This window comes from Enhydra lutris, unplaced genomic scaffold, assembly GCF_002288905.1.
Source record: "Enhydra lutris kenyoni isolate GAN:26980312 unplaced genomic scaffold, ASM228890v2 scaffoldscaffold11, whole genome shotgun sequence".
Classification (NCBI taxonomy): Eukaryota; Metazoa; Chordata; class Mammalia; order Carnivora; family Mustelidae; genus Enhydra; species Enhydra lutris.
The window spans coordinates 40,222,136-40,240,872 of NW_019154095.1; the positions used below are offsets into that span (position 1 = coordinate 40,222,136).

At 50.0% G+C, this 18,737-nt stretch overlaps 1 protein-coding gene across 3 annotated transcripts in view; it reads left to right on the top strand.

The window, feature by feature from the left end:
• LOC111144616 (chondroitin sulfate N-acetylgalactosaminyltransferase 1) overlaps positions 1-14,412 on the top strand; it is a 323,544-nt gene extending 309,132 nt beyond the window's left edge. For all 3 annotated transcript variants that reach the window (XM_022499002.1, XM_022499003.1, XM_022499004.1), the window contains 4 exons: positions 2,006-2,184; positions 2,722-2,816; positions 11,642-11,723; positions 14,005-14,412. In XM_022499002.1, the coding sequence (XP_022354710.1) occupies positions 2,006-2,184; positions 2,722-2,816; positions 11,642-11,723; positions 14,005-14,294 (646 nt within the window). In that variant the 3' untranslated portion in view covers positions 14,295-14,412. The remainder of the gene's footprint in view (positions 1-2,005; positions 2,185-2,721; positions 2,817-11,641; positions 11,724-14,004) is intronic.
• Positions 14,413-18,737: the final 4,325 nt, after the last annotated feature.

Genomic DNA, 18,737 nt, shown 5'->3' on the forward strand with positions numbered 1-18,737 from the left:
CTTAGATGAAGAGGGGAGAATCCAGGTTCCTCCCAAGGGTGAAACTTTCCTGAAAACTGCCCAGACAGGGCAGGGAGAAGTGGGCTGAGCTTGACTTGCAGGAGCGGGGCTGTGGAAGCCTCTGGCAGGTGTGGACACGGCTGCAGAGGCCACACTCCACCTGCATGTGTCTTTGCAGCAGGGAGGTGTCCTGGTCCTCATCAGGGCCAGGCCAAGCATGAGGAGGCCCCAGAGCATGACTTTAGTGCCACTCACAGAAACTACGACCCGTGGGCTGCCTCCCTGGGGCATGCAGGAAGGGGCGGATCCCTCCACAGGCAGAGCCCTGCCTAACCGAATGCAGAATCCCAGAGAAACAGAATTTGAGGGTGGAAAGGGCCCTTTGGGCTCCACCAGACTTTCAATGAGGAACCTGAGGCAAGAGAAGTGAAATGACTTTCCCCAAATAGATGAGAGAGCTGGGATGAGAGCCATTTGTCTGCTGATGTGTTTCCTCGCAGACATCTGCTGAGCACCTAGTGGGTGTGGGCCCCGGATCCAGGTTTGCTGACGCAGACGCAGACGCCCGTGCTCTCCCAGGCACCAGCCCTCCTGCCCTGATTTAAATCTGAAAAGCCTGTCTGTCACTAGATTCAGACAAGGTTGGGCCCACAGATTCCCAGGATAAAAAAACCCACCCCAGTCCCAGATTTGAAAGAAGATGTCGCGTCAGGAAAGGGGTAGCAGAACTAGTTCTGCTCAGCTGATTAAATGACCAGGTACAAGCACAACCTCACATTTGAAAAGTTTCTGACTCTGTTTTTGTGTTGACCTTCGCCCAATAGAGTTCCTTGGCATACAAACTTTGAAACAGAAGTGGGTTTTTATATGTTTTGAATACCTCAAGATTAGAGAGGCATTAGGAGTGGGCAGTGGGTGGAGGGGAGAGCCCAGGCTGTGGAAACAGAGGAACCATGATGAAAAGATGGGGGCATGAGCCAGAAAAGGAGATTTGTCAAAGGCCAAGGCTGCCTGCTGCACAGGCAGGGTTAGGAGCTGGACCAGGCCTCAGAGTCGTTCCCTAGTTCCGTCTGGCAGAAGACAACTCCTGTACCACTAGGTACCACCTGAATTCTTGGAACTTCTGCTCAAGACATGCCCCATTTCAGAAGGTTCTGGTGTCCCTGGGAAAGAAGAGTCAGATGAAGAAATGTCTTGCTTGGCTTTACCACCACAGGCCTGGGAGTCCTTGCCGGGGCTGAGGACAGAGAGAGCTGATGCTTACAGACCTCTTTATGCTCTTGGCAGCATTAACCTAACTAGTAGCGCTGTGAGTAGTTAAGGAAGGTGCTATCATTCCCATTTTGCAGATGAGGCAACTGAGCTTCCAGGAGATAACTGGGCTGGCCTAGATCACAGAGTTAGTCTATAGGAGAACCAGATCTGGGATAGCCTTAGTGATATGAATCCAAGTCTGTCACTTTTTCCTCCGTACTCTCTTGCTTTTCCTGAAGATGGGGAAGGAGTCCAGGCTTAGATGTGTTTGGGGATAGACATACATCAAGACCGTCATGCCTGGTCTCGAGTCACATAAAGATGAGAAGACACCAGGTGGGTCCATTCCGGTGTGATTTTGTTTCTTTGGCCCAGTGGTTTCATTCAGGTGGCTTGGGAGGCATGGAGATTGTCCTGGGTTCTGTTCACCCAGTCTCCACTGGTTCAAGTTTCTCTATCACAGATAATGTCCATTAGCTACAACAGTACACTTTTCACTGTGGGGAAATTGCTAGAGAAAGAAGAAATAAGTTGGTCCTAAAACTTTCCTGAGTGTTCTTGGTACCTTTAATCTCAGGGAGTTTCCAGTGAGTCTGGGTCATTCTGTATCTTCTTGGTAATCTCAGTGTCTTTACGGTTACGACACCTACGTGGCAAGATGTGGATGGGCCCTGGTCTTGTGTTTCCCAGGGGAATCTGTCCACCTGGGCACGTGAGCATGTGAGTGACTGTATCTGGTCTTCCCTTTCAGAGCTGCCAACTTCAGGAACTTTACCTTCATCCAACTGAACGGAGAGTTTTCTCGGGGAAAGGGCCTTGATGTGGGAGCCCGCTTCTGGAAAGGAAGCAACGTCCTTCTCTTTTTCTGTGACGTCGACATCTACTTCACCTCCGAATTCCTCAATACGTGCAGACTGAACACACAGCCAGGTAAGGGTCTCTGGAGTTGGCGCTTCCCTTTCTCTCCCCCATGGTGGTGTTTAGCTCTGTCACACTCACATGCGTCCCTTCACAGCTCCCTCAGCTCTCTTGCTTCTGCACTGGCGCCATTTTACCTCAAAGGGAAGGAAAATCATCTGATTTGATTTCTCCTTTGATGTCAGTGTGGGCCTATCAGCCACCATAAGTCTGAGGCTCCTCGTCCTAAGTTCAAGTCTGTAACCCATTTTCCATTTTCAGCAGGGAGGTCGGCCCACACAGGAGAAAGTGTGGGGGGAGGACAGGGGCTGGAAAGCTGTCTGAAACTAAAGGGAGAGGAGGGGCTGTAGGCATGCATTAAGGGATATCGGAGAGTCTGTCTGTCTGGTCTAGCTGCGCAGAACTTCTAAGATGTGTTTTAGGGTCGAATGATAAGAAAAGGAAAAGTGGATGGAAATACCTGGGATATTTCCGAGGGTTGAATAGAAGCCAACCAGCCTGATAGTTCCGTCTGTTGCTTTAGGAGAATGTTTGTTTCCTGGTTTGCAGGGAAGAAGGTATTTTATCCGGTCCTTTTCAGTCAGTACAATCCCGGCATAATATACGGCCATCAGGACGCAGTGCCTCCCTTAGAACAGCAGCTGGTGAGTAATGACCTGCAGGGGCCCTTGTGTGGCTCTGTGTCCTGTCTTTCATTACCAGGGGCACCTGACCATGAGTAAAGGTGAGTGGAAATCTGTGGATTGATTCCCATAGTAATTTTTAAGTTTGGCACATGTTCTGGCCTTTGCTCCCAGCACCTTGTTCATTAAAAGTGCTTGCAATATTTAAAAGCGGAAAATAAATAGGAACAGTACCTCACGGAAAGGTAATTTCACACCTTCATAGTTTTCTTATATGGTTTTTGGAAACTAGGATTATTGCATTACGGATGCAGCACATTTTCTCTTTGTTATTACAAACGCTCCCAGGTAAGGAAGGTGACGGATGGCAAACGGAAGCCAGATGGGGGTGGCTCACCCCAGGTCACATGGTGAGTGAGTGGGGGAGTGAGGACCAGATCCAGTGCCCGTCCCTCATGCCACCATTCCCACAGATCACAGTCCCTCTGGGGCCTGGTCATCAGCAAGGTGGCTCTTAAAGGAAGGCTGGAGGGGCTTCTCTGCTAAGATCGTAGCTGCATAGGTCACGGAGAGTGGAACCACACGGCCGCCAAGGAGCTCTGTAGGCTGAGTGGTCTTGGTGGCAGTGGTGGTGGCAGCAGTGAGCCCATTTAGCAGAGAAGCCGTGCGGGCCACAGGAGAGAGTCTCTGGAACGCATGTAGACATGCCCTTCTGAGATGAAATTCCCCATTATTGTGTGTCACCCCCAACTCAGATGGTGACCTTTTCCGGCAGAGAGATGAGCTGAGTGTGTCTAAGACTGCGTTCCCGCTCAGGCTGAGTGCCAGGAGACCGCTGACCTTGGGCTATCTGTTCTTCACCGCCTTGAGTGTCTCTGTTTCCTCTGGAGGCAAAGCCGTGTCTCTTCCCACAAAGTGCATCTTAGGGTAGGGAAGGGAGATCTGCAGTGTGAACGTGAAGGTGGGAAGGAACCAAGTCTCTCATGCTTCTGTGCAATTGGAGAGTAAATTGATTTTCACTGAAAACATGCGTTCTTTGAAATTCTCTTGGAGGACCAATTCTGTCCTAAAGCTTCCAGAGTAGCAAAACCTGTTTTCTCTAGCCCCATCCTCCAGTAAATCTCTGGCAGCTGTTACAGTGATCTTTTCCAGAATGTTTCAGCTCGGGTTCCCTGAGGCTAGATGGGGTTTACTCCTCACCCATCCAGCATGATTTCCCTTCAGGCCCATGTTGCGCGGCACGGTAATAATATAGTTCTCTCCCCCGCTCAGTGGAATTCCAACACCAGATACGCTGAGTATCTGTTGACGTAACTCTGTGTGTATGTGTGCTGTGTATGTCACCACAGTAAGTGTTTTCCATTCCCCAAGAATCAGTTTTTATCTGCTTGAGGGTGATATCGCTTCTGTTGAGACACGAACCTTCTTGTTTCCCTTCCATGAGTTCTGAGCTTAAAATAGGGCTTCAGGGGGGAAATGGGATACAGGATTTATTTTCTTTCAACCTATTAGAATATAAATTCCTTTGGCTTTAAATGAAGTGCTTCTTTACGTTTGACATCAAATGTGATTAATGTTTTCAACTTTAAACTTATAAAGGTCTTATTTGCTTGCAAAGAATTCTTTTCATTTCACACTTTAAAAGTTTTATCCTTGTGTTAGCATTCCTGCAGAGAAGCTGGTGCAGCCGGAAATGAGAGGTGTGATACGGTTCAACCAGTTTCTCGGATCCCTAGAATTAATGGTCAAGCAGAAGCAGAACTCAGATCTCTGTGTCCATAGCTAGAGCCTTGAAATTATCCTGCAACTGGGGACCTTTACTTCCAAATAGACCTTAGAGCTTTCCTAGAGCACATATATCTGCTATGTTAGGATTCAGTGTTCATGAGGATTCAGTCCAGAGAAACACAGGATTCTCCATCCACAAAAGGAAAGTATTGATTATGTTTGTTATTGGATGAGCCATTTCTGGAACCCTTGCTACCTGTAGAGAACTAGACTGGACATTCTGGAGGAGTCAGAGGAACCGAAACAGTTTCATATGCTGGGCAGTGACTGGAGAGGTCACTTTACTCTCTCGTTTTTGTAGACTTGCCCAAGATCCCACAACCAGCTAGTAGCAGAACTCAGGCCCAGAGCAGGATCTCCTTACCCTAGTGCACTGAAAGCAGATTGACTTTGGATCTAGATGAGGGCTGAAATATAAAGGAAATGGGCTGACAAAAATTCCAAGGGAGAACATTAAGCTACAGAAATTCATTTAATGGAGACAGAATGTGTAGGTCCTGAGAAGGTACAAGATAAAAAGAGATGGTTAGGAACAGTGAATTAGGAGAGACTTCCTAGCAAGGGTTCATTTTGTCTCAGTTGTGAAAGATCTGAGATCTATAGATACTCTGGAGAGCCACCCTTGGAGTACATCCGTCTCAAGGTGGAGGGAGGACGCAGGTCCAGAAGGGAGCTATGACAAAAAGGACTCACGGATGCAAACACAAAACGAGTGCTCAAGCAGCCCCGTAAATATGACCTCCTGAGTGCCCTGTGCTGGTCACTGCTGTTTGATAACACTTTGTCTTCAGACTAAAGCTGGAAGCCACCTTCCTGGTGTGTATGTGTGTATGTGTGTATGTGTGTGTGTGTATATTTAGACTACTTGTTTCTTTACTTTTGAGTACAGGCCATTAATAATTAGAAGTATGTGAAATCATGGGATTTTATGCTAACATTTAATTTCTTGAGTTGTAAACCTGAGATAAAACTTGCTCATGCTTTAATGAAGAAACAGCTAGGAGACCAAGGAATGACTCCGACTTAAATAATTATTGGGGCGCCTGGGTGGCTCAGGGGGTTAAAGCCTCTGCCTTCAGCTCAGGTCCTGGTCTCAGGGTCATGGGATCGAGTCCCGCATCGGGCTCTCTGCTCAGTGGGGAGCCTGCTTCCTTCTCTCTCTCTGCCTGCCTCTCTGCCTACTTGTGAGCTCTCTGTCAAATAAATAAATAAAATCTTAAAAAAAAAAATATTAACTGTAGACACTCCACTTTCCCAGTTCAAGCCTTACTCACACTGAGGCCACCGCGGGAGCCTCCTGCCACCTCCCCCTGTAGACCCTCTCCCTCCCCTGTCATCCAAGGTCTTTCCTTCACCCTCTGCCAGAGAGACATTTGCAAAACACAGATTAATCCCATTTTAAATCATCTTTTGTGGCCCAAAGCCAGTGGTGTGCTAGTAAATGTGTAACAACCCACTCCCGGAAAGGAGGGGGAGAAAAAGCCCCGATTCATCTTGTTGGCCATTTTCCGTGCCATCAGTGCCCCCACCGCAGGCTGGAGTGGGGTGGGGTGGTCCAGAGTGACGTCACTGAGCGCTGAGGCAGGCAGAGACTCACACTGTCCTGGGGAGCTGGGTGGACCCGCACAGCATTGCAGCCTCGATGCCTTGTGGGGACTAAGTGCTCCCCACACTGACTCTGACACTGATGACTGAGGAAAAGGCTGCAAACCGCAGCAGCAGGTGCGAGATCCCCAGCTTGACAGATACCCCCCTCAGCTGCTCCGCCAGGCGAGCATCCTGCCCTCATGCCGGCTTCCTCCTCGGGGCCCTCTCCTCACCGGGAGACGTCCTCAGTGCCGGAAGCCCCAGTCCACCCTGCATCATTGAAACCCAGCGACTTGGTGCTACTCTGTCCAGTGTGTGAGTGGCACTCCCGTCCTCTCCGATTCTGTCCCCTGCCTCTCTCCCCTCTTCCGAGAAGTATTTCACCACCAACCTGCTCAAATGTCTGAAGTTTGCTGACTGGCACAGTCCATGCTTTTAGTCTGTTTTTATATATTTGGGAAGCAGGCGCTCGCTGAGGACCGAGACTAGTGTGAGCAGATGCTATCCGCGGGCTCGGAAGCCTGCTCGGTGCCCGCTTTATTTCGTGGGATAGCCAGGAAGGTGAAGAGGCCTTATTCTGCTCACTTCTCCGAGGAAAACCTGCAGCTCAGAGGCATAAGTCGTTGCTCGGATTGCTGAGTGGAAGGGTTGGGAACTCGAGCCCTGCCCTGTGTGATAAGGACGGGGCCGAGGGTGCTGAGTGGCCTTGCTTCCAAAAGGGCATAGTCTGGCTTTTGGTGTAGATTCCTAGACCAGAGAACCTGGAGAATTCCTTATCCAGTACGATACCCTTCAGAAGACACTTTATTCTTTTCAAGCAGGCACCAATAAACAAAGACTTGTGGGGAAATGTGGGTTAATACAAATCTTGGAGGAGGTGGCCTTTGGTCCATTCTGTGAAAGCTGTGCCTCCAGAACAGTGTTATTTCTCAAGAAATGGAAATGCTCCCAGCAGTCCTGGTGTCGGTCTGGGCTCAGCCACCATTGGCTGACTTAGCTCGGACAGGCCAGGCTACGTCCACACTGTAAGGCCCACGCGTGCGCCACGCAGCCTCTCTCTGGGCCCACATAATGAGGAATGTACGGTGCAGGGGCAGGGGACTCCCAGCCCAGCCCCTGAAGCTCAGGGTGCCGGCTGCTCACAGGCAGGATGGCTGTGTAATCGGCGTGGCCCAGTGCACAGTGAAAGTGCAGGGCCCTGGCTCAGGACTTAGCAAGAATTTCAAGAGCACGAAAGCAGGCAGGATGCCCTCTGAGCGCGGGGCCTGGGGGCTGCACGAGGTGTGTACCGCGGGTGCTGCGTGTGAATGCGAGCCTGGGCAAACACAGCCTCGGTGCTTCAGAGGCTCTCTTTGATTTAGAGGAAATACTCGGCCTGAGTATTTGTTATTTATTTTATTTCAGGGCCCAGATTGCTTCGCGGGCAGTTGTCCAAGTCAGCACCATTAAACCAACAGGCGCGGACGGCCTCCCATCTCCTCACGCAGCTGTGGGACGCCGCCTTCCCACATCTCTGGGGAGAGACACCGATTTGTGCTTTGTGCTCTGGTCCCCATAGAAAATAATCACCCCCGTCACGTGAATTGCTCACAGAGCTGCGGGTCTGGAAGCTTCCTGTGGGAGAGCGGGCTTGACAACTGTCCTTTGTGGTGTGTTCCTGCCCTGCAGTGCTCTGCTGAGATCTAAGGCGAGGGGAGAAAGGGGGCTGCAGGGAGTTGAGAGGAAGCCAGCCCTCGAGAGAGATTTTTTTAAGTGAGGATAGCACTTGAAAACCGATAGGCGAAAGGCGAAATTCGGGACGGATGTTTTTCTTTTAACATACAATCTTTATCAGAGGGTTTCTTCCTCCTCTGTTGTAGTAAACATCATTGGTGTCTGTCTTTTCAAAGTTCGAACCAATCAGGGGAGCTTCTTGTGCCTGGGGTCGAGGCTCTAAACAGGAGAGCCGTCTGCTCAGAGCCCAGGAAGGTGAAAATGTTTTAGTCTGTTCCTCCAAAGCCCCACAGTTCTTTTCCCACTGGAATTCCTAGGCCTTTGCTGACCCACTAAAGAATTCTCTGCTGGAGCCCTGTCTGTTTCCACTGGCATGGAGCCCTCTCTGCCCTAGGAGGGCTCCTCATTCTCTGTTGGAGGAGCATTTATGGAGCACCTCTGTGTGCTGGACCTTGATCTGGGGGCTGTGAAGGAGCCCAGGGCCCTGGGCTGACCTTCACCAGCAGTGGTAGGAAAGACAGAAAAGAGAGGAACAAATGCCTCAGCAGGACAGTTTCAGAGAGCTGTGAGTGTTACAGAGAGAAGGAACCAGAGTGACATGGTGGTGACAGAGGTGGGGGTGTGTGCTGACACTGGCTGGGAGGGTCAGGATGACTGCTCTAGGCAAGTGACATGGGAGCAGAGCCCAGTGGTGAGCAGGGAAAAGGTGACCCTGGCCAGGGGTCTGCAAGTGTCCGGCATCGGGGACCTGGGAGCCTGGTGTGTTCGAGGGGTGGACTAGGAGGAGATTCTGCACGAGGGGGCGAGGTGGACGAGGCAGGCAGGGGTCGAGTCACGTAGGACCCTCGCAAGCTAGAGGTTTTCTCTGGGTTTTATTCTAATTGTATTAGTGAGAATGCAATTAAAGCACCTCAGGGTTTTAAATTGGAGTGTGCTGTGATCCGATACATATTTGAGAGGACTCACTCCCAGCAGGGCCAAGGGCACGGTGCCAGGGACTCAGCACAGCTGTGTGTCATAGAGCCTGTCAGAAGTGAACCTCCTCTTGCCCTGATGTCCTAGGCCATGGGTAGGGTGCGAGCCAACCCGTGTCCCCCAAGGGCTCAGTTTCAAGGAACATTTCAGATAGTGGCTTTTTCTTTCTTTCTTTCTTTCTTTCTTTCTTTTTTTTTAAATATTTTATTTATTTATTTGACAGAGATCACAAGTAGGCAGAGAGGCAGGCAGAGAGAGAGGAGGAAGAAGGCTCCCCGCTGAGCGGAGAGCCCGATGTGGGGCTTGATCCCAGGACCCTGGGATCATGACCCGAGCTGAAGGCAGAGGCTTTAACCCACTGAGCCACCCAGGCACCCCAAGATAGTGGCTTTTTCTGGCTTGCCAACTTTAAAGCCAATGTTAATAAGTGTTTACAGAGTGCGTTCCCCAGCTCGTAAATCAGTTTGTGTCTGTCCCATGGTCCGCAGGTGTGAGGGTCCCTCTCGACCTTGTTCAGCCTTGCCGGGCACCGCATGCACAGCCCATGTCTGGGGTGACCACCTCTTGCAATCCTTCTTGTCTTTCCTCCCAAGCCCTGGCCCATTGTTCTTCCTGTTTGGGGCATTCCTGCTTGGAGTCCAGGTACACCTCAGCCAAATGCTTAATGTTTGGTTACTGGCCCTTGTCTTTGATTCCATTTTTATCCAGAAGCTTAGAGGACTCGTCTGTTTGTGTCCTTGCCAGCAGAAAGGATATTAAGCCATTAGTTGCACCAGAAACCGTGTACCTGGTATGAAACAGAAACTGTTTTTTAAAAAATGACTCAGTGGAGATTTCCCCAAACTTTCCTTCCCTGCAAAATCTTTCCAGTTGATACTAATGAAATTGCCTTGTCACTTGGGAGATATTGTATAACGGGCCTTTGTTCCAGTTGGAGCACATCTGCGGGGACCACACCGACTGACAAAACCTCTCTCGGTCCTTACTTCCCCCCCGGCAGCCCTGACGCGTGTGTGTTCCCTCAGCCCAGGCCATGTCTATGCAGAGGCTGTAGCAGAGATAAGATGGTTTCATGGATCACAGAGCCAAAGAATTTTTGAGTTCACAGTCCTTCCACGAGCCATATATGGAATATAATTGAGGCTTTGGTGGACATAACTTGGAACTTCGGGAAGGTGGAAGGGCAGTGAAGATAGATGTTTGGATGGTGGAGCTGGAAGAGACCTTAGTGGAGATTTAGCTCAACCTCCTATTTTATTTTATTTCATTTTAAAAGATTTTATTTATTTGAGAGCAAGAGAGAAATAGCGAGAGAGCACAAGCGGGGGGAGGGGCAGAGGGAGAGGGAGCAGCAGACTCCCCACTAAGCCTGGAGCCTGATGTGGGACTCAATTCCAGGACTTTGGGATCATGACCTGAGCTGAAGGCAGACGCTTAACCAACTGAGCCACCCAGGTGCCCCTTATTTATTTATTTTATTTTGGGGGTGGCGCAGAAGGAGGGAGAGAATCTTAGGCAGGCTCCATGCCCAGCACGGAGCCCCATGTGGGGCTTAATCCCAGGACCCTGAGATCATGACCTGAGGTAAAATCAGGAGTTGGATGCTTAACCGACTGAGCCATCCAGGCACCCCTCAACCTCCTCATTTATAGGAAAGGAAATAGAGGCTCAAAGAAGTGAGGGACCTGCCTGAGGCAGAGAAGCTAGCCAGTGGTCAAGCTGGAAGGAGACACTGGGTCTCCTCCCCTGCTATACACTGTCTCTGCTGAGCAGCGAAGGGAGCCAGACCTGGGGCGGGCAGAAGATGCAGAAATCCCAGGGGAGGGGGACCTGGTTCGGCCTGGCCTCCCTTTCCCTTCCCCAGGAGGGGACTTTTTCCCCTAAGCACCTATGTTAACCTCAAGAATGAAAAAGAACTAGTAAGCTCTCAAAACAAGCCCTGGAATTACCTCAGCCCAAAATTTAAACCAACGTTTTAAAAAGTCTTGCTGCTTTAGCAAATACACTGGAAATTTCCTTGCAGAGTGAGAGACTGAGTGGGACCTGGTCCTGCTCTTTAGAGACAGTCACTGCTTGGATGGCCTCTCGGCAGTCCTGCTGCTTGCCACTGCCACAGTTGTTTTGGGAGCAGTTTGGTTTTCAAATAGTTTAAAGATGAATGGACAGAGTCTCTCTTCAGAACCTGGACTCTTGGTGCCCTTTACCTCAGCAAGGGAGAGTTAGCAGAGCTGAAGCAACCCAGCGCCTTCTCGGGTTTTCTTTTTATTCCCTAGGGAGTCCTGTGTGTGCCCTGTGCCAGAGCAGCTGAATTCCGAGTTGTTCTCTCTCCCTTTTCTCCACTTCCTGAGCCCTTTGCTGGCTCCCTGCCCGGCCCTGTGTGAGGGGCCGAGGCCTCCAGTTCTCTCTGGCACTGGTGTCGGGCCAGACACGTAGGTGGCTTTTCCATGGCACTGCTCAAAAACTGGCTCTCCTGGTTTGTTTTTGAGAGAGAGAGAGAGAGAGAGTGTGTGTGTGTGTGTGTGTTTTCATGGCTACACCCTAGAAACATTCCAGCCAGCGGTGCCAAAAATCACAAGGCCCATTTGGGAACCCGTGAGTTCAGTGTATCCCTAACCATCCGCAGGGACTCAGATCCATCTGCATTTCCCACAGGAGGTTGTGGGGCGGCTTCTCGTCAGTGGGCTGGGCTCCCTGTTGAGCTGTGCTTACACTAGTGTGGGACTGCTCTTTACCTCTCTCCACTCCATCCTCCCCTCTCAAATGACAGTGCTCTCTCCCTGCAGGTCATAAAGAAGGAGACTGGATTTTGGAGAGACTTTGGATTTGGGATGACCTGTCAGTACCGGTCAGACTTCATCAATATAGGTAAGAGGCACCGACTGGCGGCAAGTCTGGCCTCTGCTGCCACCCAGAGGCCACGAGCAGCCCGGGTGGGATCGGGGCAGCTCCCCAGGAGTCTGAGGGCAGAGGTAGTGCCATTGCTTAAGAAGAGGCCCTTCCTCCTGTCAGGGCCTTGGAGGCTGGACCAGGACGAGGCTTGGGCGTGTGTCGACACACAAGCCCCTCTGATCTCCACTAGACCCTCTCGGTTACCCCAAATGTGGCACACAGTCTGAGGAAAAAGGCCGTTGTCGCAGAAAGGTGGCTTCAAAGCAAGTCTCCCCACCCTCCCCGCCCCCAACCCCCGATGCCTCCTTCCCACCTGGTTCTGGCTCTGATCCCTCTCAAGCAGAACATTCTGGGCCTCCACGGTAGTAGCGGGATCTACTGAAAAAAAATAAGGACAACACGGGGAATTTGGGAAAATCACATACTGGAAAGGGTTCAAATTTCTCTCTGCTGAACCTTCAAAAATTCTAGGTACTACTTCAAACTCCAAATGAGTGTATAGTCCCTGTCAGCGCGCGTGTGCACACACACACGTTCCCAGAGCACTGAGAGGAAAGGCCCTTAGATTGCAGTTGAAAAGGGCAAAGGGACCACACAGCAAGTGAGGGACGTAGGATGAGAACAGAGCGTTTCCTGTCCCCCTTGGAAATACTATCCCACTTCCCACAGCAGTATCTACTCATGTGCCCCGAAACGGAACAAAATTATGGATCATATGTGACTAGGATATGAATGAATAAGGCAGAAATTTTGATCTTGTGCTCAGGGGGTCAGAGTGGACCCTGGCTTGGGGTCAGGGTAGCCCTGCCTTCACAGCGCATGGAGATTTCCATCCCCACCCCCCACCCCCATATTCCCTTTCTAAAGCAGGTTTCCATTTCGAGAAACTCTGTGTTTCCTTGTTCTTTGTACAGGGAAAGATTATTTTGTGATGATGTATGTTTATCAAATTTGAATTTATAATAAATTGGATTTTCCTATAGATGGGGCACAGCTGCCATTGAAACATGTGGGAACGGTAGGCTGGTGAGGACGCTCTTCCTCCGTGAGCCACTGATGTGACCTCAGAATCTCTGGGTCACATCTGGACCCTGGTCTTTCTTTGCCATCTTGTATTTATTTGCAAGCATCTTACTTTTGCACCTTCTATTTAATAAGTTGTGATGATGTTGATGATAATAAATCAGTTACAGCTAAGCAAGCACTGCCCCTCACATGACTATGTCATTTGGTTATGACATTCAGTTCATTTCAGGATAAAGGAACCACAACTCAAGAGAGGTGAAGTGGCCAACCCCAGGCTCAAATTCCAGACCCCTGAGTCAGTATCACACCTGCCCACCATGGGGGGAACACAGATCACTTGCATACAGAGCCCAGCTGTGGGCAGGCTGCAGGTTTCCCCCATGGATGACCCCTCCAGGCCCAGTGATGGCCTTGATCAGAACAGCGCAGCTTGGGGGCTGCATGGTGGCTCTGATGAAAGGTGTTGAGGATAACGTCACTGTTTCTCATAGGAGTTAAATAAATCTCCTAGGTGAGAGAGGAACAGTGACAAAAAGGGTAAAGTCTTCTCTGGTTCTCTCTGGTTCGTGGTGGGCTTCAGGTTAAGAAAAGACATGGGGCATCTCTGTTTATAATGATGAGCGTGGAGGGGACCATTACTCACTTTGATAGAGTCCACTCTGAAGCAAGGCCAGATTTTCAGAGTAGAAACTCTGCACAGCGAGGCCAGTCCCTTAAACATGACTCACATCACTGGCCTGGGGTGGACAGAGCTTTTGGGACCATTTCAGTCCATGAGAGGCAGAGTGTTTTGTGGGACATCATTTTGTTCACTTAGATCCCGCTACCCTTTCAGGGATCGAGCCCCTGCTTCCCTGTCTGAATGACAGGAGGCCACATGCAAACAGAAACCAGAATTTTCATCGGAAGGTTTCAAGTAGAAAAGGCAGGCGGCTGCCGTTCCTCATGGGGCGGCTCAGGGGTCTCGTTCTAGAAAGCAGGCAGGTGCTGGGAATGAATGCCCTTTGCAGTGTTGGGAGCTTCGGGAGCTGGTGCTCGCGGCCGCCACTGCCCCGAAGTCCTGCGTTCAGGATTTCTGAATCCTCTTTCCCCGACGGCCCCGCTCCACATTCGGAGGGGCAGGCACCAAGATGTCTGCCCTAAATGATGCTTCTCTCCACGCGAAGGGGCGGCGAATCTAGATGGGGAGGGGCGGTGCGGCTGGCTTCAGCGCTGTGCTCTCTCCCGACAGGCGGCTTCGATTTGGACATCAAGGGCTGGGGCGGAGAGGACGTGCACCTTTACCGCAAGTACCTCCACAGCAACCTCATCGTGGTGCGGACGCCGGTGCGCGGGCTCTTCCACCTGTGGCACGAGAAGCACTGTGCGGACGAGCTGACCCCCGAGCAGTACAAGATGTGCATGCAGTCCAAGGCCATGAACGAGGCGTCCCACGGGCAGCTGGGCATGCTGGTGTTCAGGCACGAGATCGAGGCTCACCTTCGCAAGCAGAAACAGAAGACGAGCAGCAAAAAAACATGAACTCCCAGGCCTAGACCTGGGGAGATGCTTTCGTTTTTCCCTTTCATGATTACCAAACATGGGGCTGTGACAAGGAAGAGGTTTCCCTAAAGGTGAAAAAAAAAAAAAAAAAAAAAAAGAATTTGACTCATTAGTAAAACAGAGGAGGGGAGAGAGCGTCTGATTTCTCTCTGCTTATTTGGCTGGACTTAACAGGAATTAAAATCTCCCACTTTGCCTGCAAAAGTGGCCCAAAAGCACCCCCGTTCCGGTGTCAGACAAAGCCAGAATGATTGTGAGGTTATGAGCCCAAAGACGTGGAGATTTTGATTGTGTTCACAACAGTGAGAGATGTTGTCTTTTGTGCTCATTGAAATAGTTATGAATTAAGACCAGTTTTATAAAAAAAGTGTTCTCTGGAATGAGAGGCAAGCACGTGTCTCCCCATAGAATTGAGGACAGGGGTAGGGCTCTAGGGCCCGGGAGTGCTGGTGAGATTCAGAGATACACTCATGGCTGTCCTTGTGAGTGTATTAAGCAAAACCAAATGGACTCAAAAAGAAGAAAAAAAGAAACTATTGCATCATTTCCATCCAAGATTAACCAAAAATAATCTGCTCATCCTTTTTATTATAGTTTTAACCATCCCCATTTCTTAATTTTATTTAAAAAATGCACTTTTTTTGGCTTATGAGTTATATTCTGCTTATTTAATTAGCAATTTTCAAGCCTTACTAAGAGAGCACAAGTTAGCATACAATTTTATATCTTTTAAGAAGATACTCGTAGGTGTATTATGAGAACTTCTAGTTCAGATCGAGCCCCAGATCCAAGGACACGCCGAATGCTGATCCCGTCAGACACTGAATGTCAGACCTCGGTCGTGTGGAAGTCACGGTGTGGGGCTACTGGTACATTGAGACAGAGATACGTTATCCGAAGACTGTTTCCCAAGAGGAGCAACTGAACACTGGAGGGAATGAAAGATATACTTCTTCCTTAACAGAAAAGGAAACTCATTCAGACTGGTAATATCTTGATTTATTCAAAAGTCAGAAAACACATTTTCTCCTCAGGAGAACTGGGGACCACTTTCTTACCTGTTTAAATAAACCAAAGTATACTGTGTGAGCCAAACTATCTTTTTTCAAAGCAGGGTGCTCTTCCTGGCGGCTGGCTTTTATGAAAAGAAGTGCAGAAAAACGTATTTTGTGAAAGATCACTCCATCTGCCAGAGTCAAGTGGAATGGAAGATTTTGCTACAAGTTCACCCACCCCAGTCTAGGGGAAAGTAACTTAACTATTTTTTAAATGAAACAGTTCTATTTAGTTGCCAAGATGCTTCTGAAAATGGCATTTTATTACAGTTTCCAACTATTAAAAAAATACAGTTAATAACATTGAGTGGTTTCTATGTTCATGTGAAAATTATTTATTTATTAGCCAGCACCAGATGCATGAGCTAATTATCTGTGATTCCTTGCCTTCTGTTTGCCCACAGTCAACTCATTGTTTAAAAGCTTCAAGAACATTCAAGCTGTTGGTGTGTAAAAAAAAAAAAAAAATGCATTGTATTGATTTGCACTGGTAGTTCATAAAATTTAATTAAAACACAGGACATGAATGGAAGGTGGCATTGGACAGCTAATAAAATATGATTTGTGGATATGATTCCTTCTTGGAGCAAGAATGCCATGGCTTTAGTTTGGGGGAAACCTTTTTTAATGTGCAGAGACCAGGGTTTCTGCTACATACATTTTGGGCTAGATCATTCTTCGTTGGGGACGGGGGCTGTCCTGTGCACTGTAGGATATTTAGGGACACCTTTGGCCTTCACTCACTGGGACCAGGGTGTCTGCTACAGACATTTTGGGCTAGAACATTCTTTGTTGTTGGGTGTGGGGGGCGGGGTAGGCTGTCCTGTGCACGGTAGGATGTTTAACGACACCTTTGGCTTTCACCCACTGGATCCCAGGAGCATCTCTCACCTCCGCTGACAACCGAAATGTCTCCAGTCATTGCCAAATGTCCCCTGGAGGGAGGGTACTAAACCACCCCCCTGCTGAGGACCACTGGTCTAGGAGGACAGAACCAGGAGGAAAAACCTGGCTCTTAATATATTTTGCTTGTCTTTTCTGGTAAGAAGAAATTGAGAAATGATTTTTTTTTTAAGATTTTATTTATTTATTTGACACAGAGAGAGAGATCACAAGTAGAGAGGCAGACAGAGAGAGAGAGGAAGGGAAGCAGGCTCCCCGCTGAGCAGAGAGCCCGATGCGGGACTCGATCCCAGGACCCTGGGACCAGGGCCTGAGCCGAAGGCAGAGGCCTTAACCCACTGAGCCACCCAGGCGCCCCTGAGAAATGATTTCTAACTGGGTCTCATATTTTCCCAGGCAGTGGCGGTACTAGACATCTGGGGCCCGTGCGGCCTCTCTTGCCAGCGGTTCTGATGGCTGTGAGGGTCTGACCGTGCCCTCCTGCCCGTCTTCTCCTGGGTAGGAGGATGCACCTGCAGTGAGGCTGGCAACAGGGAGCAAGTGTTGTGACCATAGAGATTGGCAGGTCTAAGCGTCCTACAGACTGTAGGGTCCCCGCTGCACCCTGTGGGCTAACCAGCCATCTGCGTGTGTTTCAGCGGCAAATCCCAGATGCCTGAGGCCGTGATGAAGACGGGAGTTTGAGCAGTTGAAGAGCTGCTGTGGGTAGCTGAAGAGGAACAGAAACAGCATCAGGTTAAACTATCTCTCTTTTTGGAACTTAGGTAAAGCAGTTTTATCAAAAAGGAGGAGACCTCTTCAAGCGCACATAAGAGGGGACTCTGTCTTCGTTTGGGGTGCTGGGTGGCTTAAAAAGCGAGGGGATGATTCAGGTCAGGAAGGCTGAGGATTCCAGGATCAAGGCGTGGGCAGATGCAGTGTCTGGTGAGGACCCATCTGCTGGTATCGTCACGGGCTGGAGACCAGGCAGGGGCTGGCGCTCTTCCTGTCTCACAAGGACGCTAATCTTGTCATGGAGGCTCCCCACCTCAGAGCCTAATTACCTCCCAAAGGCCTTACTTCCAGACACCACCGCGGGAGGGTTTCAACATGGGAATTTTGTGGGGACACAAACATTCAGTCCGAAGCGGGACCTATCCTATCCTATACACAGAAGAAGGGTTGGTAAAGGCCCCACCGAAACAGGACACCGAGGGGCTTGGAATTCAACCTCAGACAGCAAAGGGAGGCTGTAATGAACTCTGGCTCCAAGGACCCTGTCCCATGATGTCTTCTAAAGGAAGGATCCTGTCAAGAAAGCACCGAGTCTTGGTCTCATCTGAGGTCCCTTCCCACTCTCTGCAACCCCCTCTATTCTTACGGAATGTAAGTCCCCTAGCAGCCAGCCCAGCCATCTCCCTGGAGCTGTGGTCTCTGACACAGACCTGGGTCTTCTCTGAGCCGCGGTGAGCCGACGCAGCCCGGGGGAGCTGCTCGTTTGCACCTCTTGCCCTCCTCGCTCAGTAACGGCAGGATAGTAGCTTGAAGTCCATCAGGACGGCAGTATTTACTCCAGGGAGATGAGCAATTGCCTGAGGCTACCAAACAGGACTCCTTTTCCCCTCCTGCTCTGCCACCATACCCCCTCCCAGCTCGTAGTTAATTAGGGACCAGCACAGCTGTGCCCCCAAGTGACACACCTGTTCTCGTCACCTGCTTTGTAGCCTTTTGTAGTCATCAGTGTGACCAACTGGCTTCTCTCCACACATCACTGAGGAATCAGGCCTAGGAATTTGCAACAGGTAAACAGAACTTCACATGGCCCTTCTCTGAAGATTCCGTCCGACTCAAGTAGGCACTGTTAGGGTCCGTGATCAAAGGAGCGAGACTGATACAAAGCGAAGGTCAAGCAAAGCTTTATTTCGTGCCAAGCATCGAGAATCAAACCGACCATTCGGGGCCACCTCTTACAGAGAGAGCGACGACCCCCAGCCTCACAGACTAACTTTTATAGGGGAAAGGCCATGTGGTTGAGCCTGGCCACACGTAGGTGGCCAATGAGATTGCAACACACAGAGAAAGCTGCACAGTCATGCTAGGTCACACACGGGTGGCCAATTGAATTACAATTCACCCCATAGTAGCTATTTGAACTAGCCTATCTCCTTGGTCAGAATTGGCGCCCAAAAGGCAGGACCCACACTCCTTGGTATCTAGGGAGACAGTATGCGCGCCCCACTGATTGGATGTCTCCACTTGGCCCGACTCATCCCTGCATTCGGGCTCTGTTATCTCCACCTGACCTGACCCGCCCTTGTATTTGGGCTCTGTTATCAGGGACTCGTCGACCACATTTTACTGGTTTCCCAGACTTGCTTTTAAGTAAGTTCCCCTGGCGGGGGTGGGGGGGGGCGGTGTGTGCAGGGACAGTTTAAATGTTACTGCATAAACAACAAAATGGCTGTTCAACCGAGATGGAGCCACT